Genomic DNA, 15,975 nt, shown 5'->3' with positions numbered 1-15,975 from the left:
TCCAATGCATGATCTCCTACCTCAGCCACCCAAATGCCAAGGTTACAGGTAGGCACCACCATGCCTATTTGTGAACATACCTATGTGGGGGGGAAATGGACTTTATGCTTTTAAAGGGTGAGTTTCATGATTACATAAATTATATCTCAATAAGAGGAGAAAACTACCGAAAAAGCCACACAAAGACTAGTAGTGACCCAGCTGCAGGTTGGAGGAAAACCAAACTTTGCTGTGCAGAAATGCAGGCTATTTAGAGGTACTGGGGAGAAAATAAGAACTATGAATGGTTTCACAGCAGAATGAACACCCATTGCCCACGATGAAGCTGAAGCTGTAGACCATGGTGAAGGAACTCGGGGGGGGGGGGTGCTTAAACTTGTTTCCCATCAAACACCAAGATAAAGTAAGCTTCCCCATAGCATTCTATTTATCACTCTGGGATACCACTGAAAAATCTAAAACTCGGCATGAGTCCTTCTGGCAAACTCAAATGCTACCTTCAAAATCAAAGTTTGTGTGTTGTGACTAAGAGGTACATACCCACCCAAACCTCTTATGACTGCAGCAAGTTTAGAAGGTTCCTATATTTAACTGAAAGGAGCCTTTCCTTGATCTGTGGTTTAATAGAGCAATGGGCGGGGCAGTTAATTACAGCGTCCAATCAGCCTGCACTATTGGGTGTCACCGGTGAGTAAGCATGAGTCTGCCAACGTCATGGCCTCACCCAAGTCAGAGGAGTCACAGGCAAGGGAAGGAAGAGGATGAACTCATGGCGTACCCCTCTATAGAAGTTACCTGAGATGTGAAGCGCTGCGTGGGAGAGGACTGGGGAGTTGCGATCAAACACTTCCCCTTTCAATATTGACTTATGATCGCTGAGACCATGACTGAACTTGGAGAGACAAGAGGTAATTGTTCCAGTGTCCCCTGGTGGGTAGGAACAGACTGGCTTTCATAAAGGAGTCTAGCCACAGCAAATGGAAGTCACTGGCATGATTGGGAGAAACAATCTCACTGCCTTTAAGTGTAACCAACCTTCCTCACAGATCAACACTTTTATCCCATGGCAAGGTTGGGGCCCAACTGCTTGAGCCTTCATTGTGTATTTTAGCTGCAGGGTTTAAGCTTGCCACGATAAGCAATGTTGAACTCAGTGGTGTGTTCAGTTGGGCAGGAATGTAAATACCACATGTTGAGTTCTCTACTTTTCCTCTCCAATTTTGAACGTCTCCCAAGCTTTGAGGAGAAAAAAAGACAAATTTTGAAAGGTATGTTCTCACTGAAAAATAAAAAAGAGAATACCTTGAGAGGCGTATCCATATACTTTGAGGAAAGACTAAAACCTCAGGGAAGAGCTACCATTGGAAATGTAGTATTTGGTTGAAATAACTACATGACACTTTACACAGAGGCCATATTTATGTTGTGGACTCTTTTCCTGAATTTGCTACATTTCCCCATTCTCTACAATAGGATTTTGTGATAACTGCCTTATTTTCAGAAGGATGATGTATTTGGTGGCCCAAAAGCCAGTAAGGCTGTAGAAAACCTAGGCCTTCATCCATTGCTGCTGGAGATGTAGAACGGCACAATCACTCGGGACAATAATCTGCCAGACTTTTCAAGACAATAAATGTACATTCAGCATGAGATGTAATGACTCAACTCCTTGGCTTTCACTGGAAACAAATATATATATATACATATATATATATATATCCTCATAGACAAACTGTAGATGAGTAAATGTTCCTGGCAAGACTATTCAAAATCCTTCTGAATTGGAACCAGCCAAAATATCCTTCCATAGGTGAATGGTTAAACCAACTGTGGTGTGCCCATACAGGGAGTAGTTCTCCGCAATACAAAAGGATGAAACTCTTGACACCCCTAAAACCTTGCATGAATCTGCAGGGAAATACATGGAGTGAAAAGAAGAACTAATCGTGAAATGTCCCATCCTGTATGGGCTCAATTGGATAATATTCACAGAATGGCACAATTACAGAGATGAAAACTCAGTTGGTAGGTATCAGGACATAGGCGACACGGCTGCAAGTCCGTGGAAGGGAGTAGAAGGGTCAATTCTGTCTCTTCGCAGTCACGCTGGCTCCTGGATCTGCACAGGTGATAAATGGCTCAGAATGCGACACGCATTGCACCAAGGTTGATGACAAAGTACTGTGGTTTCTTAAGACAGAACCAACAGAAGAAATTGGACGAGCAGTACTGCTCTGTGCTATCTTGGCAGCTTCCTATAATCTGTAATTATTCCAGTTCAGTAGTTTAAAAAAAGAGACCCAGTGGAACGTCTCTGAGAAGTGCCACGTCCACCTTGTTTAGTGCAGGCGTGGAAGGCACGGGTTACGCACATTCTCGGGTATCTTTGAAGGTAACACTAAAGGTTCTTAATCTTCAGGGATTAAATTCAGTACCTCACATTTGGAAGGCAAATCACTTGAGTGACACCTGTATTTCTTTTACACTCAGATTTTTTTGTTGCTGTTTTCTTTTTTCAGATAGGATTTCATGCTCAAACGATGATCCTCCTGTCTCCGCCTGTCAAGTAGCCAAGATTTCAGAGTATATAATCTTGCCGCATACTGTGGCTCACACCTGTAATCGTAGCTACTCAGGAAGCTGCTATCTAAAGACTGCAGCTCAAAGCCAGCCCTGGCAGGAAAGTCTGTGAGGCTCCTATCTCCAATTAACCACCAAAAGAAAGCCAGAAGTAGAGCTGTGGCTCAAGTGGTAGAGCACTAGCCTTGAGCAAAACAGCTTAAGGACAGTGCCCAGGGCCTGAGTTCAAGCCTCATAATCAGCAGGAATGCGTGTGCACACGCGTGCGCGCACACGCAAATAATAACAGTAACAATTTATTTTGAAAACTTCCACAGCCTAGAATTTTCCTTTATCTAAAGTCAGCTCCCCCAACCCCAAATCCTAAGCCAAGGTTGCTTTTCTCTTTCTCCAGGGCTTCCTTCTCAAACTCAATCAAACCTACCCCATAAGTTCCTCTCATAAAATGTTTAAAGAGCTCATTCATTTCCTCATGAGACAAGATATTTGGCTTTAGGATATAAATGGGATGGGGCAGGTTCTCGGCCCAGGGTCTGGGCACAGTTCCAAGTGGGGTTTGTCCCAACAGAGACTCACACAAACAGGCCCCTACAAGTGGATTGCCAGACTCCAGTTTCTAGGAATGAATGCTTCTCTGTTACATGATAATGCCCCACGCCCTGTCATCACTGAAGCTTGGCTCATGAGAATGAACTCTCACTTTATAAAGGGTAGGGAAGGAATGCTTCGTTTTGGCAGTTAAAGAAAGGCTCACATTTTAAGTCTTTGGTCATCGCAGGAGTAACGTTACTGAATTGTACCTTTGAGGAATTAATGCTGAACACTCAAATCTATCATCATGACACACACAGACCTGCGGGATCCATTTTTATGTGGTAGTAAGTAACTAAGTCTGTTGCATGCATTTCCAGAGACATATTTACATCTTACGGAGCTACAGGCAGAGCAACATGCTTTCTTAGGGACTCTTTCTAACTTCCTGTTGATAATGGCTCCCCAAGTGTTTATTGTCAATGAGTGACATAATCGCTGCCCCGTTCTGACTGCACTTGGAAGACACACTGGGGTGGACCTATCAGGCAGAGAGAGGAAGGAAGGAGAGAGACACAGAGGCAGAGACAGAACCAGAAACAGAGACGCATTCCTGTAAGCTACCACATGCTTTTATTTCGATGTGTGTCAAATGTCTAGGCATTTACTCAAAGTTAAAAAAGAGTTCACTACCCAAGAAATCAAAGAAGTAGTAGGTTCAAAATGGCAAACTCTTAACTGATCCATTGAAAAGAAGAAGGGGAAAAAAATCAACTTTTTACATCAAATTTTTCATGGAGCAGAGGTTAAATCCTACTTAGTCTGAATCCCCAGCTTAATGCTGGTCTTGATCCAGCTCCCCTCAGTTCTGGTTCCTTCCATCCCAACACTCCGGGTCAAACCTCTGACCACAATGGAGCCTTCCATCTCCATCCACAGTGGCTCTAGCTATCTCCGGGTGGTGGTTTTTGTACTGATTGCATGCTGAAATGACCCTAGTTTGGATGTACTAAGTTAAATCAAACGATAAATGAAACTACAAACTATACGATGATAATTCATTTCACTTTTCTTTCTTGTTTTCACAGTACTGGCGATGGAGCCCAAGGCCACCCTTGTGTGAGGCGTGTTCTCTGACCCTGAGCTACACCCTCTCCTGGTCTAGGATGATCGGAATGGCGCATCATACTTGGATATTTTTATGTAAAATGGGACCAGTAGGAAGCTCACACTTTTCCTACTGGAGAGCATGGTTCTGAAGAGGAGCAATCTTTTATTTTTCCAACTCAGCCCGGAAAGCTGTGGGACTAGATTTACTTTAAAGCTGTTTCCTAACCTACACCATTCAGAGCTCCATCCCCGGTGCTATCAGCTCTGACATTATCCAAGGGACCACAGCAAACTACTTACTTTTGAATCCCTGTGTCACATCTGCAGTTTCTGGTCTTCGCCAGTAGAGGGTACGCTCGTTGCGTTTAAATTAGAAAATCTAGAGCACGAATCGATTGGGATTCCCTTTTAACGTTTGGAGTATAATTTCTTCGCTAACCAGCTCAAGACTGTTAATCAAAACTAAGTTAATTCATATTGAGGGGCATCATTTCCTCAAAAAATTTCAGATGGATCCATTTTTTAAATTGCGTTTAAGTTCCTACATGTATTTCACAGTACTCATTTTAACTTTCACAATGATGAAAATTATCATTCTACTCTACATAGCTTACGAAGTCTATGAACTTTAACCATAAAATCATTTCCTCTATTTCGGATGATATGTACATTACTTTCCTTTTCTTTAGTAATATCTGTTCCCTCCTTAACTTATTCCTTCCTTCCCATTCCCACCCAGGAATTGCTTAGTACACTTTCATCAGTGTCCAATGTAGCGATGGTCCCTTCTGCTATATTATTATTGTTGTTGTTGTTACTATTATTATTATTACTATTCTCACACACTTTCCACTCATTCTGTGTGCTCCTTTCTTTGTTACTGTATTTTGGTATCTTGAGACCTGTTTACTTTGTTCCCTCTCCAGCATACCGGGGAGACAGATGGATCCAATATTAAGGAACTGTTTCCATAGCTAAAAATATGATTAAATGGAATGAGCTCATATTTTAATTTTTCCTAGAATCCTCCAAACCACAATTTTTAGAATAATTAGAAACAACTCAAAATAGATTGTTTCCAACTATGAAAACTGAATAAGGAAATACACTGAACTTATTTTGAGAAGGGAGAAAAGGAGAAGGGAGAATGATCAAGGGTGTGAGATTGATTGGAATATATTGCAAACATGTGGAAATGGAACAATGAAATCACCCTCTATCTAGCTTGTCCCTAGATAGATATGTGTGTATATATGTGTAACATTATGTACATATATTATACATATGCGCATATGTATAATAATGTATAATAATACATATGCGCATATGTATAATATTGCTATAACTTTAAAAATAAATAATTATTTGAACTCTCCTTTCAGATCCCTAGACAGTGATGAGTAAAAATATAGAGTTTTTTGATGTAGCTACTGTGTTTATGAAGACTCTTCATTCTGTCATTTTGTATAAAATATTAACAACTAAAGGGTGGCTGGGCAGTGAGTATTTAATGTCCTGTCATAATTAATGTTCTTAATGGCAGCTACACTTCTGAAACAAATTTTCCCCAAGTTCTGCATTTCCTTGACACCTTCTTGAAATATTTGGCTAGTGAGTCACGTTAATATTGCCATTGCTCTGCTATTACAAGACGAGGGAAATAGAGAGACTCAGACACATAGGGAGAATGGCAATGATGGAGACGGAGATGGGGGTGTACGCCGGAGATTACAAAAGAGCTGGGAACCAGGAAGGGCCCTTCCGAAACTTCAAGGGAGTATGGCCCTGCCCACATTCTGACACTGGAATCCCAGCCTCCACAACTCAGCCTGTTGGAGTTGGCCTCGACCTTGGCTCTTGCCTCTCAGAGATGACTGTAAGCTCTGAATGACAGACAACAGGCAACCTCTAATGCCAGGGAAAGTACTGTGACTCCATTACCGTTGCCTAAAATTTAATACCCAACGGCTCCCATTACGTGTTTCCTGCCATGTCTTCCATAACGATGTCCTAAAAACGATGCCCTAAAAAATGATAGCCACAAAGTCTCTCTTAGTTTCCTTCAACAATAATGCTGAACCTTAACACCAAGTTCTTTGAGGAAAAATGAAAGGCATTGCCATTTCCTCAGCGTGCACGAAGAACCAGACATCACAGTTCATGAGCTCTCACCTCTACAGCAACGTTGTAAAAGAGGTTTTAAAGATAAGAAAACTAAGTTGCCGGGTTCCCAAGTGCCTGTCTTTGAGTTTCACTTCAAAATCTCTAAGGCTTGCTTCTAAATTTCAGTGCCCCCAAATCAGGCGTAAAAATAAAGCATCAAAAAATAAATAAATAAAGCATTGACAGTAATTTCAAGTGTAATCCCCCTTTGCTTCGGGGACCCGGTTTAAAGGGGAAGCAATTTGAGAGACGTGTGACTCACCCTAGTCACTAGAAGACAAGAGAAGCCTTTGGACCTTCCCAAAGCCAAAAGGCAAGGCAATAGCAGAGAATCGTGGGACACATCCTTAGGTCCAGCTACTCTGGAGGCCGAGGCAGGAGGATCATTTGAGCCTAGGAGTTCAAAGCCATGCTGAGCAACATGGCAAAAACAAAAAGATAAAGGAAGCAAGATAGTGTTGCAGCCGAGTACAGAATTAGGGTCTTCTGATCGATTCCACCCCAGGTTCTAATTCTCTCAGAAAGGCACTGGAGCTGTTGAATGGAAGAGTCTCGATTTCCACCACATCACAGTGTACATATATTACGAACGCAAGTGCGCGAGCACACACACACACATCACCAAGGTATATTTGTGTTACAAGACCCAAAAGTTAGCCAATCAATGCACAATGCTACTCTTTTTCATTGGAGAAATGTAGAAAGACCTTAGAGTGTTAGATGCCTCTCACACAATACTCAACTCAATTTAGATTTGTTGATTGACATATTGGCCACTTGGATCAATTACATGATACTTTACACTCTGGGGTCTTTGAAGAGCTCCAGCTTCTAAATAAGGCAATGTCTCCATCTCCCTCCAAGGTATAGGTTTCCACTGACCTACATCTACCCCTTAAGGGCTCTTATAAATATCCATTTGCTGGAGTTTCTCACTTGTCCCAAGCACAAAGGAACTACTTTGTGTGGGAGTATTTTTTTGCCTTAATAGAAATAGTGTACTTTCTCTTTTAAGAGGGAATTTGAACCTTTTGCTATGACCAAGTCCCACCACTGGGGGGAAAATAGGCCTTCGTTCTACCATGAAGAGTAAAAGCTAAACACTTCTGTATTCATGACTTGATTTGTAATGTGCCCGTGCATGAATCTCATTACAGTAGCATTTTAGATGTGACCAGAGGAATACAGAGATGGCATTTGTGATTAACGCTAGAACTGGCGACAGCCTCATAGGATTTTTATAGATTCAGATCCCGCTTCACAAAACCTATTACAGAAACCATTACTGGTTGCTATTCACATGTTCCTGACTCTTTTACATGCTACTGTTTGATCCTATGCTGTGTTTCTTCAGCTTAAGACACAGACATCTCCAATGATATGGCGAAGAGGGGTGGGGGTGGGGGGCAGATGATGGAATTTTCCACTGAAAAACACAGCCATTTTGCCACTTTAAAATATCATTGGCCAGGAATTGCCCTTGGGAGTCGTTTCCCAGGCATACAATAGCTTATTTTCCCAAGAAGAACTTAGGATATAATTTGGTAATGAGATCATTTGGCAAACCTTTGAGCTCTAGTACAGTAAAATTAAATAATTGAATTGGCTGTGATTTTTTTTTAAATGTATCCTTAGGTCTTCCAAGGTGGACTTTGGCCAACATTAGGAATCATCGTTTGGATTTTCAAAACATCCATTTTGTAATTATGATTAGAATAATATGGAAAGACAACTATCCTCGGCAGCACTGAATGCCTTTGTTCAAACAAGTGAATTCTTTCTTGTATCTAATTTCCATACCGCATAGGGCGTTCAGGGTCAAACTTTTCTATGATCGCTAAGGCCAACAAATTCTTGCTATTGATTTTTTTCTTTTTAATCCTAAAGCATTTGTTGTATTTGTCATTTATTCTGACACATAAACCTTGTTTTTCTGGTGTTTTTTTTCTGCCTTATTTTCCAACGGTTACAGATTTTCATAAAGAAGAAATCATGTTTGAATTCTCTTGCATATTCTTTCTTGCACATCACACATGCAAACAGCTGCATATCTGGTAGCGTCTCAATAAATACAGTCAAGTGGTAGAAATGCATGATCATTGGTGAGCTACGATTTCATCGTCCATTGAGACCCAAAGATTGTACCTATTTTCATATACGAGTAGTAATTTCACTCCACAAGCTTTGATTCCAAATCCAACACTGTTATAGCTAGAGTAGGAACAGGAGTAATGGACATCAAACCCAGTTCAAGTACTGACTTTTAAGTGATCGCTAACAGCATCTCCCAATAAGGCAGCATTAAGGTTTGGCAAGTTCTGGCTCTTCACCTTGCCATTGAACTCTATTATTTCCAAATGCAATTTTAAATACTAAGCCGAAGACCTTTCAAATCACAAAGCCGGAAGTTGGTAGCAAGGTTTCAGTTAGGTTGACTTTTCCTCAGGAGTCCCCTGAGGGTGTCCCTGTGTCTCCTTCGATGGAAAGCATTGTCCTCATGCAGAAATTTACCAATGGACTAGTTACGACACAGCTAGTCACTCAACCGTGAGCTTCACTGTGTTCTACACAAAAGCACAAAGAAACTTGTGGTGGGTTTGCCTGCAACAACTGCGTGTGTGGGGCTGGGAATGTGCCTTAGCAGTAGAGTGCTTGCCTTGCATGCATGAAGCCTTGGGTTCGATTCCTCAGCACCACATAAACAGAAGAAGCCAGAAGTGGCGCTGTGGCTCAAGAGGTAGAGTGCTAGCCTTGAGCAAAAAGAAGCCAGGGACAGTGTCCAAGCCCCGGGACTGGCAAAAAAAAAAAAAAAAGCACAACTGCATGTATACACATGTATATCATATGCATGTATATAAATTTACATGTATAAATAATTGTTCCATCACACCTGCTCTGGGGACTCAGCAATAGGGCACATGAAGGCCAGTCATGGCCTCCCTCACGTGGCTGACGCTGACGGCTTGATGACCAAGGCGACTTCTCAGCTCAGAAACTCTCTGTGGCTACCCAGGAATGCAATCACAGCTCATGGGGAATGGGCTGAGCCTGCAGGGCGCCTGTGCACATTCACACAGGTATGCCAACCCCCCTCCCACGGCCCAGCGGGCTTGCAGCCTAACTCCCTGTGACTCGCCTCTTCCACAGGATCAGACCTGTCCGCACTTGGCCTGCCTGGTGATGATGACTGTACTCCAGGTCACCAAGGAAATGGTGACTCAACAAGCAGAAACCTGGCTTTGGGTGCATGCAGATAAGATGCATAGGTCATGGTGGGGGCCACACATAGCACACGCCTTCAAAAGGGTCTGTGAAGCAGGTGGATTGAGTCCTGGGTGGGTTGCATGACCACCTTCCCCCGCAAGGCTGAATCCCCAAACACAACCTGTGAGTGTCTCTGAACCCTCACATTTCCAGAGCCCCTGACCTCAAGCCAGGAAGGAGCTTCCCTGTGTCAAATTATCCTTTACTGCTTAAACATTTGTTCTGTGGGTGTAGCGGGGAAGACAGAAGGGCAGAGGGAGTTACAAATATGAACAGGTGAACTCTTTACCTTTGACATTTTATGGCCTAGAACGGTAGAACATTCTGCAAGCGATACCACCACTTGGGAATATCTGTTGTGCACCAGGTACCATCTTAGCTACTCAGCCCCACATCATCTAAAGTCAAAAATCATAATTTATGAAGGGCTTTGAGAGAGTGGATGCATTAATCAAAGCCAAAGAGGCAAGAAAATCGGGGGGCATGCTTCCTGAATGAGGAATAACTCACTGGACTCGACATGCCTTTTCCCAAATTGCAAGGTGTTGTGTTCTCCTGATTCTTGACTTTGCTGCCTGCTTCCTCTCACTTCCTGGTCCATTCTGCAACCCATGGGTAGATCCATGTTTAAAACACACATATCCCACCAAATGAGAATGACACCAAGGAAGGAAGTCCCGTGGGCCGAGATGGGGATCAATAAGGCTAGGTGGTGGGGAAATGGGGTCAGTAAATGTCATTGCTCACGCAACAAATCCCAACTCACTCCTTATTATGCATCGTGTTGAGCACCTGGCAGTGCCAGCTGGTTCATTACTAGTTTCAGCTCAAGCTACTCTGCCCCCAGAGTGCTCCCTGCACATGAGGCTCACCTAAACATACTGTGGACTTTATTAGTCTGTGCCTTTATTTCTACTGTTCCTACTGCCCGAAATGGCCAGGTCTCTGTAGAAAAATCAGTGTCGATTTTGAGATTCCATTTAAATGGCACCTTCACTAAGGCATCTCTAATCGTGTGCAGAATGAAGTGCTCACTGCAAGGCCATGATGTACCCCTTCCTCTATCCCAGCCATGGTCATCTGGGAGAGGACCTGGAGTCTGATGACCTGGTCCAATCTAACCCTGCTGCTGAGCAAGTGCTGTAAGGACTGAGGAACTCTTGATCCTCCCAGACTCTCAGCTTCCTCATTTGTAAAAACGGAGGTTTCCAAATGTACCTAACAGAATTTGGTATGCAACTACTTCGTAAGCCGTTACACATGACACCATTTCCACGTTAAACATATAAAGTGTAAGGTTTCTCTTCCCCTGGTATGCAAGAATCCACACAGAACAGGAATGTTAACAAATTTACTTAAAATAATTACATTAGTTACAAAGGTTTACAGAGAATTCTCAAGAACTCTTTACCCAACATCTCTCACTGCCAACACCCTAATAAACCATGCCACATTGACTAAAAGTAACAAATTAGCTTAGGACAATACATTAGCTAACCTACAGATGCTATTCTTATTTTTTTTTAATCATTATTTCCTTTTCTGTCCCTGGATCCAATCGACAATCGCAGCCAGTATTTAATTGCCATGCCTTTCATTCTGCACTTTGGAAGTTTCTCACTTGTTCCTTGTCTCTCAGGATCTTGTTGTTTTTGAAGAACAGTTTCGGTAAATTGTAGAAGTAGAAAGGCCCCTCATGTCCTTTTTGTGCTATTTTCTTGTTAACCGAGGTTATAGATTTGGCAGCAAATGGGGCAGAGATAAGGCACATCCTTTTTACTACACACGGTGGTACATCACATCAACATGCCTTACTACTGGGGGCAAGAAAGGGATTTTGTTGTTGTTTTGCAGTAGTAGAGATTAAATCCAGGGCCTCATGCATGCTAAGCAAGAGCCTCACTACTGGAGCCATGTCCCCGCTCTTTTCATTCTGGTATTGTTCCTGGGATAGAGTCTCACTAACTGCTCACATTGGCCTTGAACTCAGGGTCCTTCTGTCTCTTCCACACTAGTTACTGGGATTTCAAGTATGGCATGATAGTGATCAGGCTTCTGTAATGCCTGCTCAGACAGTGCTTTTGCCTGGTTCATACCTGGCATTTGCAATAGATTGACCCATGTGATGCTCAATGAATCTCAATGAAACTGAATTATTCTGTCTCTTGCAGAGTATTACTTGTGGCTTAGTTAGCACTGGTATTGATTTACAGGAAGTAGATAGGGAATGAGGGGTTGCAGTTCAATTGGTTGAATGGTAGAAGATAGTTCAGTAGTGGGTAGAGCTCAGTGGTAGAATGATTTAGTGATTGAACCGAAAGGTAAACTGGAGTTTAGCTGTATTTTATTCAATATAATTAGGGGACCGGTGACTGATTTTAAACATTCAGTTGTAATGATTAAATTAGTAATCATTAAATTGCCTTTTCCCCCCTTCATAGTGCTGTCAGCCCTTCTTTGCTTTAGTTAATTTTCAGGGAGAATCTTAGAATGTTTTTTTTTTTTGTGTGTGTGTGTGTGTGTGTGTGTGTGTGTGTGTGTGTGTGTGTGTGTGTGTGTTTGTCCAAGGTGATTCCCTGACCTATGCCTCCCTCATAGCTAGAATTGCAGGCAGGTATCACCACGCTTGGGTGAGGTCCCTATGGCATTTGAGGAAAGAGAGATGGGAAGGGCTAAGATGCCAGTCAGACAGCTGTGTGTGTTTATTTCGTTTTGAGCCTGTTGGTACAGATTTGGTGATCGCATTGTAAAAAAAAGAACACCTGGGCAAGAAAATTTGGGTTAGAAGACAGTTAACTTGGGTTTGGGTACTCTGGATTTGCCTCACAAAATAAACCCCGTGAAGGTGTCTGGGAAGCAGTCATGAAAGCCAGGCAGAGGAGAGGTGAGCCTTGAGATCTAGACTGGAAGGCATTTCTAATCTACTGACAACAGCTGAAGCTACAGAATGGCAGCAGATGAACACAAGAGGTGTCACGGTGAGAGAGATGGCAGACAGGAGGAAACTCTGCACTCAGAGGTCTGTTAGAAGGGGGAGACGGTGGAAGGCATAGAGTTAAAACATTAGGAAGCTCTACAAAGACCGTTCCAAGAACTGGTTAGTTGGCCTTAAGTAAGAGGGAGAAGGGAGTGGTTAATAATTCAGAAGATGCCAGATGGTGGGGAAGGCGTGCCTCTCACTTTTCCAGTGAGAGGCCTAACAGAAAAGACTGGGTTAATGGCTGAGAGTGTTCAGTTCTGCATCTATAATCCCAGACACAGGCCACCTCGCACAAAGCGAAAGGACAGGTCTTGGCCATCCCAGAGGACCATGCGGAGATAATCACTGAGAGGGGAAGAAGGTTCATAAGGAGGTTTATTAGTGGGGCCGTAGTTACCACAGGAGAGGGAGCTACATGGCATCTGCACCTTATGCAGGTGGCAGCCTCTCTCTCCGGGGTTAAAGGGGGTAAAGTTAGGTAGTGAGTAGGAGTGGCTTATTAGGTAGGGGTGGATCTGGGGGCTAGTGGGAGGAGCTGAGGACCTGAGGCTAGGGAAATGCTAACATTCCCCCATTTGTTATTTATTAATAACAGAGGAGGGGTACCAGGCTGGGTGTATGGGCAGAGGTCGTTTCTTCTGGAGCTACTTCCTGCTGTAAAGGGGCGAAGTAGTCAGGGGTCCCTGATTCGCCATTTGGCCTGGTACCATCCAAGAAGTATTTGCTTGGCAGTTTGGTTGGTAAAGGTCCTCATCATTTCCACCAGAATGGTTATCAGGGCCAATGGGTTATCAGGGTCATGGTCTTTTCTGGCTACCTCCCCCAATCACAAACTTTCCCTGTCAATAGAAGTGATGTGGAGAACATCTCCTCATTCTGCAAGAGAAGTTCGGGGGCCCCGCAGCAGCCATAGGGCAGGGGGCCATACATACCTTCTGTATGGCAAACACCTTTATGGGCATAATAAACATTCCCAGGCCAAAAACATTCCCAACGCGGCTGCTGATCCAAGTGGAAGGCGCGAGAAGTATCAGGCGCTAGGTACCCCGGCTTAAACCTGAGTCCTTTCAAGGCACAAGACCAGACCAGGGGGACACAAAACAACCCCCAAAGGGGTCTTCTCCCTTCTGCGCATGCGCCCCGCTTTAGCTCGCGCTCCGCTCCGCCCCGCCCACTGCGCGTGCGTGAAAGATAACTTCCGCCCGGCTACGGTTGGCTTCACAGGACTTCCTTGGGTCCATCTCGGCGAAGGCCCCGGCTGTTGGCGTGGCGCGCCGTGGTGACTCAGTCGGGCGCGCGCGGATGACGCGGCGGAAGCGTTCCGGCGAGAGGCGGTGGCGGATCCCGCGGGTCTCGGGATTGCGGAAGTTCGCTCGGAGGGTCGCAGGGGCCGGCGGAGTGGTCGGGGATTAACAAGTTCCCCCCCCCCCGCCGCACCTCCCGGAACGGAGGTCGCGCGGCTCGAGCCCGAGCGCCACGAGTCCGTCTCCTGAGGGGTGAGGCCGTCACCCTGGGTGCGATTGGGCGCCGCAGCCTTTGGCTCCCTCCGTCCCTGGCTCGTCCCCGAGGAACCGCCTCAGCTCCACCATGGCTTCCTCCGGTCCCAACCTCCAGGTATGGCCGCTCGGCTTCCCCCCCCCCCCCCCCCAAGACCGGAGCCGGGGGCGGGTGGGGGCGAGGAGGAGCGAGGAGGAGGGGCCGCGCCCCGGACGGGCGGGGCCGCGGGAGGGAGGGGTCCGACCGGTCCCCCCCCCCCCCCCCGAGCCTGGGGAGGGTCTTCGGGCTCAGCCTTTGCCTGGCCCTTGGCGTCCCCCTATCCTGGAGACGGTCTCGGGCCCGGCCCCTGGCGCCCCCCGCCCCCCCTCCTGAGCCGGTGAATCCGTGAGACCCGACTAGGGTAGAGTTTTCAGAGGAAAAATAGCCAAGCTGCAACCAGATGGGGCAGCCCCGCCGGTCAGTGCCAACAAGAAGGGAGAAAACATAAAAATTTTGCCAGGCACTATTTCAGACCAGTTAAAAGCCGGGTGGTCTTAGTTCACTCCTGTGCGAAGTTCTTCCTTCCCTGCTGTCAGGTAAATAGAAATTAAGAGGTCAGCCTTGAAATCTATGGTTAGACAGCCAGACTACATACATACAGTCTGCCAGAATTCATTATTGAATTTATGTGCTTAGGGATATTCTCCCAGATTATATAAAATCTGAGACTTAGACTTTTGTGACTCCACTCCCATCGCAGTGAGCACCTCCTGCATTTTGGTACACAAATCGTGGAATCCTATGGTTTTAGGCTTGGGAAAAGACCTTGTATTCCTTCATTGAGTACAAAGAAATGTGGGTGTAACAGTGTTTCCCCTCCTCAATATCTGGAGCTTCGATGGAGATCAGTGTGAGTTGGTCTCCAGAATTCCTAGCCCATCAAGTCAGTTTGGGACCAAAGAGAATTCTTATTTTGGACCTCCAGGAGCTTGTCAAAGATACTTGTTGAGTGCCTGGTACATGTATCAAAGATAGTGACAGATTGCCTCCTTAGGGTAATTGATCCTGAAGAAAAGCCACTCACTATAAACCTGTTTAAACGGAGATCAGGTTTTCGTTCTCCTTCACCCCACAGAATAAGATGATAGGCTTGTTTATGGGTCTCATCTCAAAAATCAACCTTAAGGTTATAAAAATAAGTCTTTTATATCTTTTAACAAAATGTTAGAATTGCAACTATGACACATTTCTTAAAAGTGTTACATGTTGACTTGTATGTATACCATTTCTACTAAGGTGGTATTAAACCAAGAACACTTTTCATTTAACCTCATAGTTTTTTTTTTTTTGTAATACTATTTGGAAAGTATTTTTTCTTGTTTTATGTCTTGGTAAACATATCTTGAAGGTATTTGTTAGTTGGTAAAGGTGTTGTTGCTGTGAACACTACAGGTGATTTCATTTGACATACCATCTTATCCTCATTGGTTTGTCAAGTTAACTGATTATGTTTTATTACTTGATTTGTCAGACAGAGACTTTGGATGGGACTTGGTCATTCTCCAACATAGTTTCTGTCCACTTCCTGCTATCTTTCTTCTTCTAGACTTGTGATATTCTATAACCAAAATGCGCAATGACTGAATTGGATTGTTCTATGTATTCTTCAGTGTAATGGCTAGAAATTGATCAATATTAAAAGTCATAGTCACATATGATAAGCAAGAGTAATGCTTATTGGTACCAGTTGGTTCAAGTGAGCTTTCCCATTCAGCCTTTTCAGCCTGCTGTCCTTTAGGAAATTTGGATGAAGAATAGTCAGATAATGGATGTCTGTCCCAGTGAACAAAGCAGAAATCCCTGTTGCCAAA

The 15,975-nt window shown here is 44.2% G+C and overlaps 1 protein-coding gene across 1 annotated transcript in view; it reads left to right on the top strand.

Annotated features, from left to right (window-relative positions):
• The first annotated feature begins 13,936 nt into the window (after window positions 1-13,936).
• Vps4b (vacuolar protein sorting 4 homolog B) overlaps window positions 13,937-15,975 on the top strand; it is a 28,162-nt gene continuing 26,123 nt past the window's right edge. Inside the window, exon 1 of the mRNA XM_048363009.1 lies at window positions 13,937-14,242. Coding sequence (XP_048218966.1) covers window positions 14,216-14,242 — 27 coding nt within the window. The 5' untranslated portion in view covers window positions 13,937-14,215. The remainder of the gene's footprint in view (window positions 14,243-15,975) is intronic.

This window comes from Perognathus longimembris, chromosome 15 (genome assembly GCF_023159225.1).
Source record: "Perognathus longimembris pacificus isolate PPM17 chromosome 15, ASM2315922v1, whole genome shotgun sequence".
Taxonomy (NCBI): domain Eukaryota; kingdom Metazoa; phylum Chordata; class Mammalia; order Rodentia; family Heteromyidae; genus Perognathus; species Perognathus longimembris.
Note: the sequence above shows the minus strand (reverse complement) of the source record. Positions and strands in the feature narration are given on the sequence as shown.